This window comes from Lutzomyia longipalpis, chromosome 2, assembly GCF_024334085.1.
Source record: "Lutzomyia longipalpis isolate SR_M1_2022 chromosome 2, ASM2433408v1".
Classification (NCBI taxonomy): Eukaryota; Metazoa; Arthropoda; class Insecta; order Diptera; family Psychodidae; genus Lutzomyia; species Lutzomyia longipalpis.
Window position 1 is genome coordinate 5344199 of NC_074708.1, and position 23431 is coordinate 5367629.

Consider the following 23431-nt stretch of genomic DNA (forward strand, 5'->3'; position numbering starts at 1 on the left):
TGGTGATATTAAATTTGTAGAAACCAACCCACCCACACAGTTGGCAAAATTCTCACTTTCACTCATAAAGTAAATTCGTAGCAATGAGAAATCCTTTTTGTCGTTGCCATGCAACTTTTTACACCGCAGCTTTCTCTCCCCCCGGAATCTTCTCTTGTTCTCAACAAAACCCAAATGGTGCTCATGCCAGGTTCTTTGCGGTGTGTGCTTTCGGGTGCGAAAATGGCAAATACAGCAAAATTTAGTTTACATAAATCTTAACTGGTGGGGTATTTCGGGAATTGGGTACGATGCGAAAGCCCTTTGGATTTTGAATAAAACATCGCTCCCATAGAGCCCACAGTTAGGCATTTGGTGTATATAGCACACTACATACATAACTTAAAATTCACACAGAGCTTTTAGCTTTTTGCATCAAAAATCATTTTCAGTGTGCGCGCAACACAATTCGGATGGGGCTTTTCCCCACCAAACCACCCTCCCTCCCCCCTATTCCACCTCCCCACCCCCCCACACAAAGCACCCCCTCACTGAAACACCACACACAATACACCATGAATCACAATTCGAATAAATATTCAGCTTAAATATTTATTTTATATATGCTACACTTTTTGTGTTTAGTATTTTGTCTCCCGCTCGCATATTCAACCATCAACTTTTCCGGCTGGAAGCCACGCACCACATGCACACACATCACCCCCCGCAACTTTTTTTCTTCTTCCACCACCCCGAAAAGCCCTTTTTTGAGCTTCGCACAAACATAGCGAAATTTTTTTTTGAGCAAGAGTGTTGGGAAAAACCCATTCAATTGGGTAACAATGAAAAGGTTTTAATGTTTGAAGGCATCACGCAGTGAATTTTGCAGTGAAATTTTATTATAATGCCCTTGCTCCACTAGGAAGGGTCCTTCGCAGATACACACAGAGGCTGTGATACCCAGGATGTACTACACACCAGCCCCATATACGAAATCTCCTATTGCACGTGTGCGAATGATAAATATTTCAGTGAATAATTCCGTACTTTAACACACAAGGATCTAATGATATCAATTTTTTACTTTTCTTTCTTTTTCTTCCCCTTTCTCTTGGATCTCTTCACAAAAGAAAGCAAAGGAAACGAGAGATTTCTCACTGATTCTTCAAGGAAAAAAAATCACGAGGAATTTTTATTAAAATATAGATGAAAGACGTGCTAACTTGTTATATTTTTCGTAGAATTAATTTTATGATTTCTGAGAGGCTTTCAGGAATATCTAATTTGTACCTACTATTTCACGAGAAAATTTTCCGCACGAAAGCTGATAAGCTTTGAAGCATGAAGAGAGAAGGAAGTTTTTAATAAAATTGCTATATGAACTTAAGAAATATTTTAAGGGTAGTGAAAAGTAACTATATTGAAAGATTGAAAATTAATGCTTCAGTAGATTTTTCTTTGTGATTTATTTTGTGATTTTCCTCTTAAAGAATCTAAGAAATATTTAAATTTTTGCCTAATTTTAATTATATTTTCTGAAACAGACATTAGGAAAAACAATTAAAATTACAAAAGTATTACTGCTTATTACGATTTTTATTTAACAAGAAAACGTTTTAATTTTCTAAATATTAAAATTTACAGCAGTGTTTTTCCCAAAAGCTGAATGGATTCAATTAAAGAAAAAGCTTTTAGAAAGTTTTTGGTAAAATTTTAAGAATTTTTGTTAAGAATTGAATATTCTAGTTAATTTTGAAGTTAGACTTATCGGAGATTTCAATAACTTCCTGGTAAAAATTGAATTGATTCAAAAATAAAAATTTTATATTATAAAAGCTCGCTGTGATGAACGAATTTCTCTTCCATCCATAAGCTCAGAAATAATACAAAAAATCATTAAGTATATTATCTGAAAGCTCTTTTGGATCAATTTTACATAAAACCCAAAGCTTTTAATACATACGAAAAAATTAAAATATTCTTCAAAGCAGTTTACAAATTTTTTCCTTTTAGTTTTTCCATTTTTATTCAATTTAAAAAAAAACCCTGGAAGGCAAGAAGATCCCAATTTCATACGTGGGAAATTCTTGGGAAAATTGGCCAGGAAATTCCTTTTAACAGTCCTCTCAGGCACCTTCCGAAAATTGTATTTATTGTGGCAATGCCATCGTTACCTTTAGCTGTGCAAAAGCTTCACGTGCGACATTGATTTTACTTCACGCGGGGTCTTTTTATTGGAAGGTGTAAAACGGAGCATTTTATATGCTGGTGCTTCTGATTCTCTCTTTCTCCTGGTTTTTTTTTACGAGGTGTATCTCCCCATCGTCAGCCACACTGAGATTCACAACATCCCCCCGTCATCCTGGAGGCAATCACCCAACGGGGGGATACGAATGAATTTGCAATTTGATCCCGCATGAAAGCTCCGCGCGCGCACATGAGGAGACGCGCAAAAGCTTTGTGTTGAGTAATTGAAATTTATATTATAAACCATCACTCACTTTTGTCGTTGACTGTCTATAATAAGCGCTCAGTGAATGAGTGGAGTACAAAAGGCATATCGTGTCTAATTCAATATAATTACACTGTGTGTGTGTATTTCTCATCCTGAGGGAGATTTTCTTGTTTGATGTTTATAACCCAACGTTATATGTCTTTGACGTCTTTGTCTTGGGGTGGTGCTGATCATGGGGCTCTTGGGAATCAAAACGCGCGTATATAGCACCGAGAGGCCTCGCAGATAAGGACTTATCGTCTCACAGACTCTCTGTACAGAGCACACCATCTTTTGCGACACACACAGCCTTCGTATTACATTCAATGACACATCCCACGGTCGTTGTGCGGCTTTTTGTATAAAACTCTCGCCTTGGGTGGGAACATCCTCCCACCCACATTTCTCCCCGTCGCCTTAGAATGTAATAAATGGAATTAATTAATTAGGAATTTCCCCCGCAAAACCAAATTATATGCACAAAATTATATTAACATAAAAGTCCCAGGGGGCAAAAATTAAACCTTCACCTCCACCCATCGTCATACATATACTTTCCTTTGCCAAGTAGTTTCCAAGAAGCAATTTTTCGTGGAAACTTTTAAAACATATGTACATTTACTCAACGTTCCTTCATATATAATTTCATAAATCATCATCTTCTTTATACCTACACATTATGTACATTTTTCGTAGTCTAAAATTATTGATAACTGAGAGCTTTCTATATATTGAATATGTACAAAATATACATTTGAGAAAAAGCTCGTTGCCTCAGAGAACTTTAAGAGCAATCTTTTAATAAAATTCTCCTACATATCTTTTTTTCTTTTGCACCCTGTGCTACCTATAAAAATCATCTCTTTGAGTAATTATTGAAATTGATTTTTTTTCATTTTGTATACCTACATAAATATTTTTTGTTAGTTTTCCGAGTATGAGCTTTTTCCTATTTATTTAAAACACATTTCATATGACGCCTTGTAGTTTTAGCAGTTCTGTTTGCTCTCTAAACTTTTTCTCGTGTTATTTGATGTTGTATTTTTGTTAATCCTTTAACGCTCAATATTTCTGAATATTTTACAATCACAAAAAAAATCATTAAGGGCTAAAAGAATCTTGAGAAAAAAAATCTAAGAATCGTAATTTTTCGCCATAATATTTTTTTATTTATGCTTAACCCTTTCGCGTTTATTGTGTTTAAAAGAGGCCAAAGAATACGTTTTCTGAGAGCATCTACACACAGAAAATAAAAGTTCGTAGCATTGTTCGTCAAATTTCTTGAAAGGTTCGTAACTCCAATGCTTTTACATATGAAAATTCACCTCCAGGTTCGTATAATGGGGTAACCTCCCTGGGAGTGAGACCCTATTTTACGAACATGGAGGTAAATTTTCCCATGTAAAAGCATTGGAGTTACGAACCTTTCACGAAATTTGACGAACAATGCTACGAACTTTTATTTTCTGTGCAGAATAAATATCACGATGGAAAAATTGAATGTTTTTATGATTCACGCAGTCGTGAAAGGGTTAAATTTAATCATCTTAAAAATTATTTAATTCAAAATTCACCTAAAAGTGAATAATTCTCAGTCCTTAAAGGGTTAAAAAAATGGAAAAACTTTACAAAATTTAAAGCATTTTGCATGTAAAATTCCCATCTTCGTGGTCGGCTTTAAATGGTGAAAAAATGAGCTTTTGGTGAAAGCGTTGTGTCCAAAAAATGAGTTAATATCTCTGGGACACTCTGCTGGGAATTGAGGTGTATACAAGCGATCCTTTAGGGGCGGGAACCCGCGCGGCAAACAAAAAGACAGCGAGGTGCAAAAGCCCAGAAAACATCCAGTGTGTGTGGTAAAATATGCAGGAGAAATAACACACCTCACGGGAAATTAACAGTGACAACGAATGTAATTTGTTACACCACACAAAAGTCCGCAATATCGCTGTTGCTCTTTTTTTTTCATTTTCAAGCTATTGGAATATTGCGGGGAAAAACCCGAAGAGAGCCAGGAGTCCCGAAAAAAAAGCTTGCTGAAAAGTGCGGGAAAAGCTTCGTTCTTTTTTTTTTTGAGGCGGACAGGGGCCAATAGAGGTGGAGGGTTTGCTTAGGCACAATGCTAAGAATGGACATAAATAAAAATACCACACATAACTGCAGCCGTAGTGTGTAAAAAGTAGGTCATTGTATTTGAAAATCTATTCCACGGTGAGGCCCTCAACATCCAGTGAAATTTTTTCGCTGTCATGGCAGAAATTTCTGTGAGTGGTTTTAGACATGAAATTTCATTTTTTTTTTTACATTTTCAGGAAGGTTCCTCTGTGTATGAACTTTTCTGCGAATTTTCCGAATTTTCACTGCAAATTCGGCAATTTAATTTGTTTCGGTTGTCACCACGTCATACATTTTTTTCCTTCTGACTTTGGAGAAACAATTGAGTTGGGAAAATAGGGAAAAAGAGGCGTCAGGGTGCTTTGGGTGGGCTAGTTTTTAACTTACAAAAGAAACTTTTGCTGAGCAATTGAGACGCACATAAGAAATTAATTTTAAATAATATATATTTTCATTCACAAAAACGACAAAAGCTCATAATTGGGAGCTTTTTTGGGATTAAAAATCATATTAAGTGGGTAATGGATATTTTCCAGGTATACTGCAAATGACGTGAAAAGGATTTTAAAATAAATCGACAGCATTTTAATCATCTCACAGTTTACATAAATATTGATTTGTGACAGAGAAATGGTCAGCTAAAGGCGAATAAAAAAAAGTAGGGTAAGTGTCAATTGCAGCAGGAAAAGCTAAAGGGGAGCTTGAAAATAAAAAAAAAAGCTCACAAAGCTAAAGGGATGATAAAGAATACGAGATGATTACGAATGTTTTATGGCGCTTGACAACATGACTATATCTCTGCACTTGCACTTACTTCGCACCATTATTCATCCGAATAAACATGAGAAGCCTGGGATTTTCGTATACACACTGTGCAGCTATATTATGTGCACCCAGTGAGGCGTTTGACAGAAGGGAATGTGTGTGTGTGGGGGAGTTTTTGAGTATACGATGGGAAAAGCCCTGAAGAGGATTTTCCTCACAAAACTTCTCCACCAAAACGTCGCACTTGTCGCGATTGTTTGACAAAAAAGGATTCACCCAACTTTTAGCATTTGAGAGTAATACGCCAACATTTTATGATGGCATTTTCCATTGAGAGAGAGAGGGAGAGTTAAAAGGCTTAAGCCAGTTTTCGAATTATCTTGAATGATGCATGAATTTTCATCCAAAATGTGGATTAGAGTGCACTTTTTGGCACACAATAATTCGCCCCGCCATCTCTCATACAACCAACTGAAAATATTTCCTCGCGCTGGGAATCCTTTCGCAGAGTGATATGCTCTATGTATGAATTAGCAAAATGCCAAGGAATTTTCTCGGCAGTGAGCAACAATTTTCTTGACGCTTGAGAGCAAAAAGAAAATTCTTCATTTTCCAAGAGAAAATATATATTTGCACACACTCTGTGGAAATTCCCGAGTGAAACTTTCTTCACAAATTGCATAACATTTCTGATGGAATTTCTTTCCTGACATGGTGAACTTTTTCATATATACATAAAGAAGGAGTTATGGCATAAAAGCATTAAGGGGAAAAAAAGAGGAGGAAGAGACAAACAAACAAAGTTTTGGATGCAAAAATCAGCAACAGAAATTCAATACAGTGTGCTGAAAACTTTCCAAAAGGGAAGTGCAAGGACACATTGGGTGGGTCAGTGGAGTTTCTATGTATTCATGACATATATACCTACCCCGAATACCTATATAGGGGTAGAATGCTTTAATATACGACAATATTTCTCATGAAATGTTTAATATATAGCTCTTTACATTGAAACTTTGGGGAACTTTTGAAAAGGACGAACGTGCATTTCTTGCGATTATAATTATTTTGCACGGACACTGCACACTAACAAAACTATCTAGATGAAAAGGTTTTGTATTTTAATAAAAAATTACAGAATTTGTAGCATTCTTATTCAATGAGAAAGCTTGAAAGTTTCTGACAATTTATTATAAATTAATTTAGAAAAAACCTAACCAAAAGGAACAAAAGGATAATTACACGTTGTTTTTCAATTGACTTAAAAGCGTACAGTAAAAATACTAATAGATGGCGCTTAAACATTTCCCTGAATTTCCTTTCCCAGAAACCCAATAAAATAGGTCTTTAACCTCAAATGGAAGCCAATTTTATTCAGAAAACACAACTTATGATAAAATTTTATGTCCATGAATTTTATTTCTTCGTATTTCACCATAATATTTCTCAGAGAGAGTTGAATGTCCTCCAAAGTACCATCTCTGGGAAAGTCATGTGAGATGGAAAATATTCTTCCACTTAATTCATGAGAGACACAATTTTACCCTTAATGCTCATACCTCAAAATTTTCCTCTTTGATCTTCCAACCACAATAGGTTCCAGCAAGGATCTCTTGAAGTTTTGTCCTTTTTTTTCTTCCCGTGTAGAGACAAGTGAGGGAGGAATCCTCCGTTTTAGGACTCACATGGCCACATGGCGTGGGGGTGAATGGGGGGAGGGAGGAGAATTCTCAGAAAATCTCAACCGCCCTGAAGGTTTTTCTTTACCCATTCGTTTTTCTACTCCCAAACGATTCTTTTTTATTGGTTTTCTCCGTTTTTATTGACTGTGGGATGTTGGGACTTTGAGTTAATTGTGGATACCTCCGGGAAGATATAAATTGTCCCAATCGCAATATAGAAAGGGCTATTTACGTTTGATTTTCTCATTTCCCGCGGATGCGGATATCCGGAAGGTGTGCCGTGTGCCCTTATAAATGGTGGGGGATGGCGGAAGGGGGAATAGGGATGATATTTATATGAAATTGTTGGGTGAATGTGGTTAATTTAGAGCAATTGTAGGCATCGCATGAGATCAAAGGCAGAAGCATGGTTAAATTGAAAGCACGGGAATGTGAAAAGGGGTAGTATTATGGGTCATATGCAAGGGAGATCAAGTGGAGGGTTGGACAGGCCAATTACGATGAAGCAGGGAAAGGGCAGTTTAATGGCATACATATAGGCTCCCTCCACATGGATGCTGTGTTATCTGGAGCACACGCACAAAAGTGTTATGCTTTTATCTCATTCTCAAGCCTATTAAATCCACAGGGTTATATTTTGTCCAACCAATGGGCAAGGGGGTGGTGGTTGTAATACATTCTGCAAACATTAGAAAATCTGTTTGAACTAGAGATTAATAATGGGTCATTCGGTGTGTGTGTGTGGTGTAAATTTCCCAAGTATTACCGCAGATACTCCGCGTGGGATTTTTCCCAACCACAAAAGCTCAAATTTGCAATAAACTTACCCGCCCCAAAGTACTCTATGTGGTAGTAAATAGGTCTGTGACACAAATTGCGTGATTTGCCACGGTAATGTACGACACTTTTCCCCGGTTCTTATTTATTGTTCATGGTTGTAACACTTTGGAAAATGGGAAATAAGGTCGATTATCATTTCGTGTTTTCTCATTCCAAAAAGCTCCCGCCCCAATCCGTGTGCTATATGTTTATGAAATCCACCAAGGACACCGGATACACACCACTACATTGTATGTAATTGGATAATAATTGGTGCTATCGCAAATGTAGGTGAAGTTAGCACTGCTGTGGAGCGTAAAATTAAAGAGACACTACCCGAGGTGTTTATGCGTTCGTGCTGTGAAATATTTTCTTCTGCCCCACACAACTGAGGGTAGCGTGAAAACCAAAATTTATTTAAATTTGCAAAAACAACCAAAATTAATTTGCGTGAAAAGCTACGTAAAGTTCTGCATGAGGTCCTTCGCTAGAACTGCCAAAAGCTCTGATTTTTTTTGTTTTTACATTAAAATGCAATTCGAATTAAGAACTAAACTTCTAAAGCGATAAAAGAACACAAATTTTTGAAAGAAAATAAAAAAAAATGATTTTAGATTTTTTGTGGACTAAAAATAAGTAAATAAAGGAGTTTATTTGTTTCTTTAAGGGAGGAACGTGTAATCTTGTGGAGAAAAATAAAAATCGCCTAAATATGAAAAAACATAAAAGATTTTTTTAGTATTCTTACATGGAATATTTAAAAATAAAATAATAAACAAATATAAATTCAAAAACTTTGATATTTAATTAATTTTTAAGAATATTTATTTGTAATTCTAACCCTTTTAGAGTAATTTCAGTAAAATAGAATATTTCTTTTAATTGAATAGAGAAAAATAATTATTTTTATTTATCCACTAATGAAAGCTCAAAAAAGCACTGAAACAGGAGCTTTTCCACATTTTCCACGTTCTATTTAACAAAGGTGTAGTAATTAACATTTCCGCGAGTGTGTATGAGCCCATCGAGCGGCAAAGAGAATCTGAAGTTCGCTAATTAAATGAATCCGCCTAAATAATTAATAACTGATGGCAAGATAACAAGGAAATTAATTACAATTACATATGTAGAGGAGGATGGTAGATCCACACCAGTATATTATCCCAAAAGTCTCTATATGGTGCTGTGTGACTTATAGCCGGACATTTAACTGCCTAATTCCACGGGGAGCGTAAATTAATGCCACTGCCGGTGCTGTTAAAGCGACAAGACACAATACACCACTCAAAGTGAGTCCTTATCTTTCTGCCCATGGCTGCCTTGCTGCGCTGTTGCTCTCCCAGGGCTCGCAAAAGCACTTCACGAGCTGGGTGGGGATATTTATTATTTTGCTCAAATTCCAACCCCGTTCCGAGAGGCCATTTTATTCGTCAGGTCCCCACACACCGAGCTCTTTCCACCCCGGAAAAAAGGTAGGAAGGTAGTTTTATAGTTCCGTTCTCACAGCTTTTTTTTCTCCACGTTGTACATACACAGCCCCCCAATCCCCCAACCCCCGTCCGACGAAACCACCCCACACGGGGGCTCACGTTTATTTATGGCACTCAAATTAAGTTGAGAGAAAATTCCGGAGAGCAAAAGAAGTGCGAAACAGAAGGGAAGAGATTCGTGGAGAATTCATCTTCCAAATACCCCATCCCTTGGCACATACACACTCCACCCTAAAAAAGCTCAACTATATTTATTACTTGTAGCAAGATAAATTTTGCAAACTTGTGTGGATATTACAATGAAGATTCCACGCTGCGCTTTTTTGGTGGACCATGCTCCTGGCGAGAAGTTGCATTGATTAATGATGCAATCCATGGGAGAAATTCTTTTTCGCGAACCCAACCAGTACTTTGTTAATGCACGGTGCTGTTCGAGGAAAAAATTGCGAAAAATCTCCGCTTCTGATGAGCAATTTCTCACCAGAAAGCTTTCAAAAGTTTCACTATTTTTTTTAGGGAGAAATAAATATGTGCAATGAGGGTTTTGTTTACAAAAGATTGAATTTTTTTTAATGAAAACAAAAGAACTTTTGAAGCCAAGTTTTGAGGAAAGCACAAATAGCAAGAGAAGGAAATATGATTTTGAAGAATCTGAATTATATAGAGAAGCTTTCAAATTAATATTTGAGATCTTTAGAAGTTTTATTCATCTGAATAATGGGATTGAAAATCAATGAAATTCTTATCTATATATAATTAAGTATATGTAAAATTAGCCCTAGATTTTTTCCCGGTGTATTAATTAAATGAGTTAAAAAATATATACTACAGAGGCTTCAAATTTTTATCTAGTGTAAAAAAAGCTCAAATATCTAAACAGAAAGCTCATAAAAGTTTATTTGACCTAAAAGCCCCTTATCCATAAATATTTATTTATTTCAATATTTAATTCACAAGCAGCCAACATTCCAAGTTTATGTTAAAAATATTGGAAAGCAGCCCAAGGAAGTTTTGAAAACCCCGCAAAAAAGCTAAATGAGAAAAATATGAAGCATGTGCGGGTGAGCTTTGCAAACGGAGAAGTTGATAGTTTCCAACAAATTCAATATCAATATTCATCCTTATCTACACCAAAAAAGCTCCACCCATGTAGGGGGTAGTAGTGCATCCGTCGTTTCCGGTATATTTCCTTCTTGAACTCTCTTGGAAAAATTCTTTGTGTGCTCATGATGTTTCTCACTCTGCATAAGTTTTTTTTTTTCACCACCACCCCCTTGAAAACTCAGCATGATCCATACCCACAAAGCACACCCCATCCTTATGGAATAGATTGGTACACAATGTACAAAAATATAAAGTTTTGTAGGGAGTTTGGACTATTAAAATTTCATTCATGGAATTATAAAGTTTCATACAGTGTGAACGACAAAAATATTAAAAAGCAATTTCCGGTGCTGGAATGCACTTCCCCGGCTGAATTGGTATTGCGCTCTGTAGCCCAAAACTGTTTGGTTTTCTTTGCAGTTGAATTTTTGCTTCTTGACTTCCTTCCTATGGTTTCTGTTTGTTTTTTTTGCTGCTACTACATTTTATTTAACACAGAATGTAGCGGAACTGAAACTTAAAATCCCAAAGGCAATTTTTCCCTTTGGACCTTTAATACAAATTAATTTCTCAACAAATGTTCTGGATGTTTTAAAGTTGGCAAAAAAAAAACTAAATTTAATTCTCAAAACCACCCTCATTGACCTCTGACTTGTCATCCTGTTAATTTTCATTAAGAAATCCACCCCCGGCGTGGAACATTTTTCTCTCTTTCCTCACTCAGTTTTGCAGGGGTTTTCTTTTGAGAAGACAGCTTCTGTTTTCTAGTTGAAACTTTTGATTATTTATATTTTTTTTTTATATGAGCTTTAAGCTTTTTAATAGAAAGTACAAATTACAAGTCCAATTGCCCGTGCTGAAAAATTATGAACACATTAATTAACCTTAATTTCGGATTATTTTTTATGATTTTAAGCAAATTGATCAAACAGATTTGGAAAAAGGAAGAATTTCAGAACTTCTTAAGATAAAATTTCAAGAATTTTGGTTGAGAATTTCTTGATTTTTCTAAATAAATCTTGAAGATTTTATAAGTAAAATTCTTCGCATAAGGGGTGAGCTTACGTAGGAAAAGAATCGGTTGCAGTCTGTTCTCAGGTGTTTTTTTTTTATTACATAAGTAGCTACGTTGCGATCAATTTATGATCTTCATCAGGCTCTATAATTAAATTGTAAGAGAAAAAAATCACAAAAATTGAAACTTAATTTCAAACAGTTTTGAACGAAAAAAGAAAAAATGTTACAACAATTAAAAAGGGGGAAATGAAAGGCAAAAAGAGCTACACAGGTGCACTTACAATTGTATTGTGACACCTTTGTCAAAAGAAAATTAAGAAAATGCACATAACACAGTCAGAAGGAACCGCACAAGAAAAAGAAAACGCCAAGTCGAGGAGCAGATGACATGACGTCAAGTTGCGGCCAATGGGATGAGTGCACTGAAGATGTGGTTGAGGTCATTGCCCTCATGCCGATGGTTCACACACATCCCCGCGCGGTTGTGAGCGTTGATGTGAAAGGCTTCCATGTAGTTGAGTTGATGCGATCTATTGGTGGAGTCCACTACACTCACTTCATTGAAGGCGAAATTATGATGCTCCTCACGCATGTGAGAAACAAGAGAAGATGCCATCTTAGAAAAATCCCTGGTAGATCGCTCATGTTCCGATATCCTTGTACCCAATTTTCTCGAGGTCCTGCCGAGGTAGTATTTACGACAGCCACCACAAGGAATGCGATATATAACATTGGATTTCTCCAGCAGAGGGGTACGATCCTTCATGTTCGTGAATGAACGTCCCAAGGTGTTGTCAGCCTTGAAACAAAGCGTCACATCCTTCGAGTGTCTCTTAATAGTTTTGGCTATCCCCTCACTTAGTCCCTTTATGTAAGTCATTGAGCAGAATTTGGTCTCAGCGATCGTGTTGAAAGAGTCATCAACTCCATTTCTCCGTCTCACTCCCCCTTGCTTTTCCAGCAGCTTCACAATCAAGTCTTGCGGATAGTTGTTCTTTTTTAGCAAATGAGTGATGGTTGCATCAGTATTGGTGAGAGGATCAGTCGTGAGAGACTTCACTCTGTGTATGAGCCCCTCAGCTGTGTTAATTTTTTGTTTCATTGGGTGGAGAGATGCAAAATTGAGAATCCGACCTGATGCTATAGGCTTCTGATACCATCTAGTTGAGAGAGTGCCATCCTCGTTCCTCTTCACCATTGTATCCAAATATGGTAGTTCGCCTTCTTTTTCCAGCTCGTGAGTAAATTTGATTTTCTCATTAATGCTGTTGAAATGGAGTAGTAATTGATTGACGACATCCTTATGCACCACAAGAAACAGGTCATCTACGTATTTGAGTACCAATTTGGGTGGGGGTGATGGAACAGTGTCTAAAGCCACACGGATAATGTGGTCCATGGTAATGTCCGCAACAACCGGCGACAAACAATTCCCCATCGGCATGCCCTCAATCTGCTGGTAAAATTCGCCTTGGTATTTGAAATAACCACTGTCCATAATGAGCGTGATCATTTCTTTGAATTTTTGGAGAGAAATATCAGTGTGTGTGCTGATCTCATCCCACCTGCTGTCAATCAAATCCAATGCCAAACTCCTCGGAATGTTAGTGAATAATGAAACAACATCGAAACTCACCAAAATCTCATCCTTCTCAAGCACCAGATCCTTTATGCGGTTCACAAAATCATAAGAATTCTTCAATTTAAACGGCGAGTTCTCAGTGATATTTTTTAAGATATCATTGCAAAAGCGGCTCAAATCATGTGTGGGGGAGCCTACACAACTGATGATAGGGCGCAACGGGACATCCGCTTTATGGATCTTGGGAAGACCATAGATCCTCGGTGGTACCGCTTTGTAAGTGATCAAGTGGCTTTTGGTCCAGTTATCAACCAACCCCCGATCATGTAAACTTCTGACCATTTCATTGTTCTTGTTCTGAAAGCGAGTAGTGGGATCCTTCTTGAGACGTTTGTAGGTGTTAGTATCCGAGATAAGGACATCCATCTTAGATGAGTACGAGCTCCTGCTGATTATAACGGTTTTTCCGCCCTTGTCAGCAGAGGTGATGACAAGATCTTTATTGTTACCAATAAATTCTCTCAAAGATCCGTAAGCTCGCCTCAGCCAACTATCCAATGGGGTCTTTGGTTCTCGTCTGTGGGTGTAGTTAGTGATCTGGTTGGTGATTTGTGTCCTTGCCGTGTTTTTATCATCCTCCGAACAATCCATTGATCTCATGCAATCCTCCACTTCAGCCAATAGGCGCGCCATTGGGATATCCTTCTTCGTCTTATAAGGAAGTGCAAACTTTTGGCCCAGACTCAAGAGCTTACCATGCAAATATTTTTTCCCTTCATCACTCGCGTAGGGAAAATGTTATTCATCCTGTACTACGATGTATTCCAGAGACATGTGATGTATCCATCTTGCAAATAGAGAAAAATTATGCGGATATTTTTTACGAGCTGCCCTTTAGCAGTTGGTGCACAAAAAACAGCTAAATTATGCAAATTAGGGATAGGGATGGCCGTTCCACCAACTGGTGGCACTGTGAGCCCTTTTTCAGGGGGTGAGTTATGTACATTTATACAAACTTATGCACAGTATAATTATGGGTCGAGAATTTGCCTTGCTTCAGCACTAATAAGGGCATAGAGCCACCCACAAATGGTCCAGATAAATCTTCCATTCAACCTCATCCTCCAGTGAGGCATGAAAATAGCAATAATATGCATTATGCTACTGGACTCATAACTCTGTGAGAATTTCCGCACTCTATGCTATTTTCCCCCCTTTGTCTTTCTCCCCACCCTATAACCCCTGTGGAGTAGTTCAGGGAGGCAAACAAACTACCTTGAGCAAGCATTTAATGGGGCGAACGATGTCTTTAATAACCAAAGAAGCTGATGGATTGGCATTTAGGGGGGAATGTTGATAATGTTTGTGACCCAAAAAGTCATTTAATTAATATTCAAAAGTCAACATAGAACAAATCAGATAAGATGAAGAAGAAAAGCTGACTCGTCGTCTATTGAAAAGTAGGTATATGTGTGTGCAAAGAGGGTGTTTTTGCCACCTCTATACGACATCTAAGAGAAAATTTCTAATGAATGAGCAAAGGACCATACAGGCGCGGGGGTGATAGAAAGACTAAAGAAGCCCAAAAATTGAAATTCATGCACCAAACCATCGCGAACATTTCACACCATTTAGCACTGAAGGTTGGCTTATCTTGCTTTGCGTGTTTCATTGAATTTCAACAGCTATGAGCGAGAGGTGACAAGCTAATGGTATGCGAGATATACGATATGGAGGGCTCAATAATGTTGGCGCACACAGCCTCATAAATTCACTATCTGATCAATTTCGCAACCTCCTTGACACAGAAAGTGATTAACATATTGCCGTCAATGTACGCTGAATTGAGCCCACACAGCGTCATCATCCATGCCCTTTCACCTCCCCGAATGTGGCTTTTACCCCTCCACCCCCCAGAAGGATCCCAGCTGGAGATATCGAGCTTCAGAGCTTTGGGAGAGGGTAAACCACAGAGTCTTGAGGCTGCATATTGGCAGCTGTGAGTGCGCTGACATAAAGTCATTCATTGAGGACTAAGTAAGGAAGATTTTCACAGACAATTCTCTGACTAACTGACCACTATTGGTTGAAATTTCACAGCTATATTGGGGAAAATACTACAGGGTGGCTCGTAAACGTCTTATGATGTTTTATCAGAAAGAGAAGAAAGGAAAGTTTCATAGAGTCGTGTAAATCTTGTAGAGAATAAATCAAGAATTTAATATAAAAAAAATTGTCAATACGACTGAATTTTCCTTTGGGATCAACTAAGAAAACCAAGCAAAAATTTAGCTGAAAATTTTTTTGTTGTGAGAATTTTATTTGCAACTATATTTAATACATATATTCAGCAATTGTTATGACAGTGACAATAAGGACGAGAGGGAAGTTAAGTCCAATGACTTACTTCAAAAAGGCAAAAATCGACATTAGTCAAGTCAAGAAAATAGAAAAACAAACAAAAAAAACAGTATAACAATAAGCTTAGAATTTAAGCACTTTAGGACGTTTAAACCTGCTCACAGCCTGAACATCAACAAGCCTTCTCGCTAATGGGTTGGGGTGATCAGCAATTCTGCCCTTATATCGCTGTGCCCATTCCGAAATCTCCTCCTCCACCGACGGAATCTGCAGATCATGATGAATTAAATCATTGGGGACGTAGCGTGGCGCATCGACCATGATCCTCAGGACCTTGTTTTGGAACCGCTGCAATATCTCTATATTAGAATGAGACGCAGAACCCCAGAGTTGTATGCCATACGTCCACATAGGCTTCAGCATGACCTTGTACAACATCACTTTGCTTTCCAGTGAGAGTGAGGATGATCTGCCAATCATCCAATAAAGTTTGCGCAGCTTCAGTCCCATCTGACAACGCTTTGCCATTATGTGCTTCTGCCATGTCAAGCGCTGATCAAGGTGAATGCCTAGATACCGCACAGAGTTATGGCTGGGGATATCGACACCATGGAGAGACACAGGCGGGCATACCTGGTGCCTAGTGGTGAACGTAATATGTGCTGACTTTTGTTCGGAGATCCTGATCTGCCACTTCTCAAGCCAAGGCTCCAGGGCATTCAATCCCAACTGCAATCCCGCAGAAGCTGCGGACGGGTGCACACTCGACGACATGAGGAGGGTATCATCAGCATAGGTTGCCATAACAACACCTCTCACAACAGGTATATCTGAGGTGTAAATGGAGTAGAGCAGGGGGCCCAACACACTGCCCTGCGGGACACCCGACTCTATTGGGCACACACTGGATGCAGCATCATCGAATTTGACGAAGAAAGATCTACATTGAAGGTATGACTTCAGAATCATGTACATCTGATGGGGAAAGCTCCTCTTCAGCTTATACAGAAGACCAGCGTGCCACACCTTATCAAAGGCCTGCTGCACATCCAAAAACACCGCAGAACAAAAGCGTCCACATTCCATGTCCTGCGCAATGTGATCCACCACACGGTGGACCTGTTCCACAGTCGAGTGTTGCCTCCGAAACCCAAACTGGTGGTCCGGGATTAGCCCGCGCTCCTGCACCACAGGATCAAGACGAGCATACAAGAGCTTCTCGAACAGCTTCGATAACACAGGAAGCAAACTTATTGGACGATATGATGAACACTGTTCCGGAGGCTTGCCAGGCTTCGGACACATCACAATCTGAGCAACTTTAAGCTGCAGCGGCACATATTCCAAGCGGACCATAGCGTTGAACATCAATCTCAGAAAAGAGACACCCACTGAGGGAAGCTCACGGAGAGTCTTGGCGGTGAGTAAGTCGAACCCAGGGGATTTTTTTGGGTTCATACATTTTATTGTGTCCCATATAGCACCAAAAGTGAAAGGCCTCATTGGCAGGCACAGTTGGTGAGGTGCATCCATATAGTCTGCCATGTCCTCATCCAATCCGGACCGATTCTCCATCGACCAAGGTCGAAACACCCCAGACAGATGCCTCGCAAAGATTTGAGCCTTTTCCTCAGGACTCCTTGCCCATCCACCCTCAGCTCGCCGGATTGGGGGAACAGGGATAACTGGCCTGGTCACACGTTTTGTTGCTCTCCACAAACTGTAATCCGTGTCCTTTCCCGGAGTCAGCTCCGATAAAAACCTCTGTATAGAATCATCCCGGAGATTCCTCTGCAGCTGCGACAATTCCTTTGTACATTTATTCAAGGCTGTTTTAAGCTCAGGAGAGCGGTAAAGCTTCCAACGCCTACGAAGCCTCCTCTTCTCGGCAATTTTCTCCCTAACACTCGCAGGCACCACCTGAGCCACGACCGCTGCATCAGCATCAGGAGTGGCAGCCCACGCCGCATCCTGAACAGCTCGTGTGAAAAACAACACAGCTGACTCAATCTCTTCGGCCGTTTTGAGTGATATATCCAGCGATAGGTCTCTCTCCAGAGCCACTCGGTACTTTGCCCAATCTGTCCTTCGGCCGTGAAGCGAGGGATTTCTGACCTTATGCACGACACTAGCATATATCGCCAGGAACACAGGAGAATGGTCCGACGACAAATCCGCCGTTGTGGTGACTCTAGCGCATCTCACATCTATTCCCTTGACCACGAAAAAATCAATAGCATCAGGAATTTTCTGCGGGTCGGATGGCCAGTATGTAGGTTCGCCAGAAGCCAGAATTTTTAAATGAAACTTTGTAATGGATTTAAATAACTCACGTCCTTTGGGAGTTATCAGCCTTGAGCCCCACTCAGAATGTTTTGCGTTAAAATCGCCCCCCACAATGAATTTTGACCCAAGTGCAGAGAAGAGACGAGAGAAATCCTCCTCCTTGTTTGCATGTCTAGGAGGGAAATAGACTGCAGCCACCGGGAAATTCCCAGCAACATCGTCCAGTTGAACCACAGCAGCCTGCAGGTAGTGCTCAGAAATGTGTTGCATTTCATAGTGCCTGAGATTCTCACGAATGATCACAGCCGACCCACCATGACCCCTTCCGCTCGGGTGATTCGAAAAATAGATCTTATATCCCAAGATCTTACAGTATGTCTTCTGGGTGAAGTGGGTTTCCGAAACTAAAAGTATGTCTATCTTGTTTAAGGAAAGAAAAGCTTTAACTTCCTCGATGTGACTGGAGAGGCCATTAGCGTTCCAGGATACAATTTTGAGCAGCTCAATCATTTTTGGACATAACGGACACGAGCGCAGTCACCATATTTAAAATGCTGCTTGTTTGTTCCATAAGTTGCCTCATCATAATCTTAAGATCCGTCATATCGTCCGACACCCGAGGTTGAGAACCACTGGTATCCGAACTTTGATCAATTTGCTCCTGCTGCCGCCTTCCCTGACGTGCCGCCTCAGCATATGATGTTCCAGCACGAACATGCGAGGATTCCCCAACTCCACGGACTTCACCACCATTCACCGATGGACGCACATCCTTTTTGCGAAGACTTGGAAATGTTTTTTTGTAGATCTGCTTATAAACATCACATCCCTTGTAATTTGCGGGGTGATTACCCAAACAATTAACGCATTTAACATTTTCATCTTTCTCCTTTCTAGTACAATCCTTGGTAAAGTGCAAACCAGCACATTTAACACATCTAGGATTTCGATCACAGTATCTCTTTGTATGATTGTACGATTGACATCTCGTGCATTGTGGAACATCAGTTCTAGGATGCGGTGCCTCAACCTTAATCTTAGTGTGCAGAAGTACATCAATTTTATATATGTCCTTGTTGTTAACGGCAGGAGCAAGATTAATGAAAAATATAGGCAATGCTGCCTTCGTCCTTCTGTGCCTTGCATTCCAGACTAGCTGCACCGAGTGACCCTTCTCCTCCAGTGCTACCCTAATTTCATCCACATTTGTAGAGTGATGGAGATTTCTCACCACCACTCTAAAAGGCTTCTCCGCCTTATACTGATACGAGTGCAATTGCATTTTCTTTTCTCTTAGAACTTTAAGGACATCTCTGTAGGCATCAACGGTGTTGAGCATAATTTTCACATCATTCCTCTTCATTGCTTTGATAGTATAGTTATCGGCGATTTTTTCTCTCAGAATGGCGGTTAAATTTGAAATATCTTCCACATCATGGACCACAATTGGAGGCGGTTTGGGAACACGAACTGCATTATCGGCATCTTTGGTGGTGTCAGATTGGGATTGTTGGTTATCTTGGTTCCCCTCATCAGAACCATTTGTCAATACCCCAAATTTGTTGTGGGTGGAAACAGGAGGCAAATATTCATCGATCCTAGTTTGCTTTGTGGGTTGATTCGAGGTTCCTGGTGAACCGTGTCCTTTCCGTTTCCCATGCACAGGCTGCCAGTCGGAACCAGCGTTGTCACTAGTTGACTCATTGTTGTTGTCCATTGACAGCAGATACTCTCCAGCAAAGAACAAAAATGCTCAAATTCGGCTCAGAAATTCCACGAATAGGGCGCCCTTCTTAAAGAAGATGATCGTGGAATCCCCTCACCTAAAATAGTGCCAGTAGTTTGGCTTAGAACACAAAAATGTGTGAGAAAAATACAAGAAAACAGGAGCGCTGAATATACTAGATGTGTTGCACTTGCCTTCGTCAATGTCACTTTAGCTGAAAATGAAAATTATTACGTCATTATTATTTTTTTGTCGAATGAGGAATTTTCCCACATAGAAATGAATAAACTCCTTTATGAAATTCCCTGCAAAATTCATGTAATTTATTGCAATGCTATAAAATAGAATTAACAAATTATTTATAGTCTTCATTTAAGCTGCAATGAAGTTATTTATTATAATTTGAGTTTCGTAAGATAAGAAAATTAACCTGTTGGTATTTTCAGGATTCGCAAGGATCAATATATTACGAGAAAATAATATCAAAAACTTTGAAAATAATTTGAAAATTCACAAAATTATTCAAATAAAAGGAATTTTCTGAAAATATTCCGTGAAATTTAACGAATATTCGCAGTTTGTGGTTTTCAATTTTCCACATCTTTCACTTCCTCTTGAAACAAAAATGTAATTTCAATTTTAACATAATATCTTTGACGGAAAACATATATAATGTTCTGCTGACCTCCACTCACACAGGACCAGAGAGGACTCACCCATACCTCTTGCATCCCCCAGAGCTAACCCAATTGCAGAGAATTCATCACACTTTGAACGTCATTTCAGCTGCATGCCCAGCCCATGTCCTCATGAGAGATTCATTTGTACTACGCTATGACGAATGAATCTTTCGCATCCCCAGGAAGTTTTTGGTGGGAGAGTGTCTGTGACTGACTGGTTGGACTTTATGGCAGATAATTCATTAAATTAAACCTCCTCCTCCCCCACCTCCACTGGCCTCCGCATGAATTTTGCTGACGAACCACTGTATGCAGTGTTGCACTTCTGCATAATTGAATTTTGATCCTGCCATTTACGTTGAATTTGATGCTTTTGGGTTTCCCTCACAGGGGAAAAATAAAATTTTTCTTCGCGAATGTATTGAAGAATCTTTCCAAAATTGAATGATTTTCAATGAAAATTTTCTCCAAAACTTTGTTAATGTGTGATGTGTACATCAAAGTTTAAACAGAGAAAGACAAATTTTCCCATTACGTCTCTCCTTTGTCATCCCAATTTTCAATTTCAATTTAGTCCTCTTCTCATGCATATTGCTGCGATATACCTCTTTCTCATTCCCTGATACTTCCTCTTGTGTGTTATGTTATAGTTTAAAGAAAAGACGAGAAATTGTCAAAGTACTTGTTGTCTCTACAAAAGGTTGTTTGGGAGACTTCTTGTTATTTTGTTGAGGGGGAAAAAGGGTGAAAGAAAATTTCTATATAGTTTGGTGAATTCATCCACAGAGAAAGAATGTTGTGTAGAGAGAGGAGGGAAAAAGTGCAACTATCTTAGCTTTTAGTGGATTCATGTTGGAGCCGGTTAGCACAAAAAATACCCACCTACATTGCATGGCTGCAAAGATTGTTGTCGTCTTGAAAGTTTCCCATGAAACACCATTCACCTCCTTAGAGAAGGATGTGAATGACGGTGAGGAAGAAAAAACCCTCAAGCTCATGCTATGAGCTTTCACATCACTAGGTTAGATAGGCGGAAGAAAATTGCTGTCCTCAATTCTTGTTTCTCAACGAGACAACACCTAATACAGGAAGAAAGGTGATTGTGATAAACGGGCAAGGAGAATTCCTATAAATAAATTTATTTGTTTTGTATTAAATGCATGAAATAATAGTAGAAGAGAGAATATATCTGAACAAAAAATTCTGAAAATTAACACGTTAAAGAATTTTCAAAAACACTCTAATTGGATTTTTAAGGACGTGTAATAAATGAACAAACCAGTAGAAAAAGCATTGAAATACATTTTTAAGGAAAATTATATTTTTTTTTTTTTTTAGAATTTTTAGGTTCTTTGGAATGTTTCGTGCAAATAATGTTAGATTCCTTAAATTCTCCGAAATCTTCCCGGGATGTTCATGTACTCGGGAACTAATTATTTAAATTCAACGTGATTTTCCTCGATTTCCTAAGTTCTGAGAATTTAATTTCAGATTATTTTTATTAATTCGGAATTTCTTTTTATTCGTTTTATGGTTTCTCATATTCCACAGAATTAATTTCAGATTCTCTCAATTCTATGGAATATGTTTCCGGCATCTCATTTCAAATTTATTTAATTCAGAAAAATATTTTTCCGGTTTCTTATATTTCACGAACGAATCTAATTTTAAATTCGTTAAATTAAGCTTTTTTTTACTCAATGAAAAACCCGAACTTTTTAGAACTTTTTTCGGTTTCTCACATTCCGCGTGGGCTGAGATTCAGATTTTCCAAGTTTTTATGATTTTTCTTTCTTTTATTCAACAGAAAAAAATGATTTTGAAATCTAATAAATTCCTTCAAAAATAATTTCCAAATTTCCTTTAAAATAATCTCTTTATAAATCCCGCCAAATATTCATGTTTAACGTAACACAGAGTGAATGAGAAATCCAGCAATGTACACAATCTTCATCTCTGGGTTCCTTTTGGCGTGTCTTTCGTCCAAATTAGCCCACTAGGAGAGACAGAAGATCTCGGGGATGGGCCAAAGAAAATTTTCTTGTCCTTCAATCATGGTGAAAATGAATGGGATTCCCACGCACACATCTCTCGTGATTGCCACTCTATTTTGCCAGCGAGGGGAGGGTTTGTAAGTTGTGCGAAAGCCCGTCCATTCACCAAAGTGATTTGGCTTAATTACAAACGGAGAACCAAGCAAATAAATCAATGATGATTTCATGGTGGAATTGACTCAATTTTTCTTCAACATAGAATGTTTGGGGGGATTCATTTGGGAGGCGTGTCAGTTTGTGGGCTATTTTGTCCTTGCATTGATTTTTACAGACTCCCCAATAAAAAAAATCTCTTCTGAAAAATTTTAAAATAAACGAGAAAAAATTGAGAGAGGGCAGAAGCACATCTGAGCTTTAGATATATACAATTTTCTCCCTGTTTCATTGAGCAAAATATATATGGTTAATTCAATCCTGAGGATTATGTTTCAGTCGTCCCACAGAGACATCAGATACAGTCGTGCTCTCGTGGTAGGACCGTCGTCAAAATGACTTCTCCGCGGTAAAACGGCTTCAGAATGAGGAATTTTGCCTTCGCAGTGGGACAATTAGTATCCTACCTTTCCAATAGTACTAATTGTCCCACTGCGAAGGCAAAATACTTCATTCTGAAGCCGTTTTACCGCGGAGAAGTCATTTTGACGACGGTCCTACCACGAGAGCACGACTGTATAGAGCTAAATGTGGATAAGCTTAGAAATTAAATGGATAAAGGTAATGGAATATTTTTATAATTACACGCTTTTAGCTATGATTGTGGTATGAATGAAAATAGAATTTTTAAAAATATCTATTTCACCTAATACGCAATTGTTAATTCGATTTGTTCGACACCTTCCAACGAATTGTTTTAAATAGGTTATTTAAGGCCTCTTTCTATGCTTTTTTGTACCATACTCGAAACCCTCACATCCTCTAATATTTTATAAAACCAACAACTAATTCTTGGAAATAAAATATTTCATTCATTTTTATTATTCCGAAACCCCACAGAGCTTTTCAAATAGAAGATTTTCACATTAAGAGAGAAATTCATTTTAATTAAGCTTATCTAAAGAAAATTAATTTAATCATGTTGTGGATACCTGGGCGACATTATCAATATACATCTCATTGAGTTATTGTTTCCAAAATTAATTAACTCCATTTTGTGTCATTGTGGTGAAAATTTTGCCATCATACATAGATAAATTGATCGACTTGTACGTGATTTTTACATTGAATATTGTACTTCAATTCCACACCGCATACACACATATTGGGGAAAAAAGCTTCCT

General features: G+C 38.4%; 2 protein-coding genes across 2 annotated transcripts in view; one reads left to right on the forward strand and one right to left on the reverse strand.

The window, feature by feature from the left end:
• LOC129788711 (mucin-5AC) overlaps window positions 1–23431 on the forward strand; it is a 1053002-nt gene that overhangs the window by 911887 nt on the left and 117684 nt on the right. The window lies entirely within an intron of this gene.
• On the reverse strand, window positions 11860–12978 carry LOC129788370 (uncharacterized). Its single transcript, XM_055824345.1, has one exon. The coding sequence runs from the start codon at window positions 12976–12978 to the stop codon at window positions 11860–11862; it is 1119 nt and encodes a 372-aa protein (XP_055680320.1).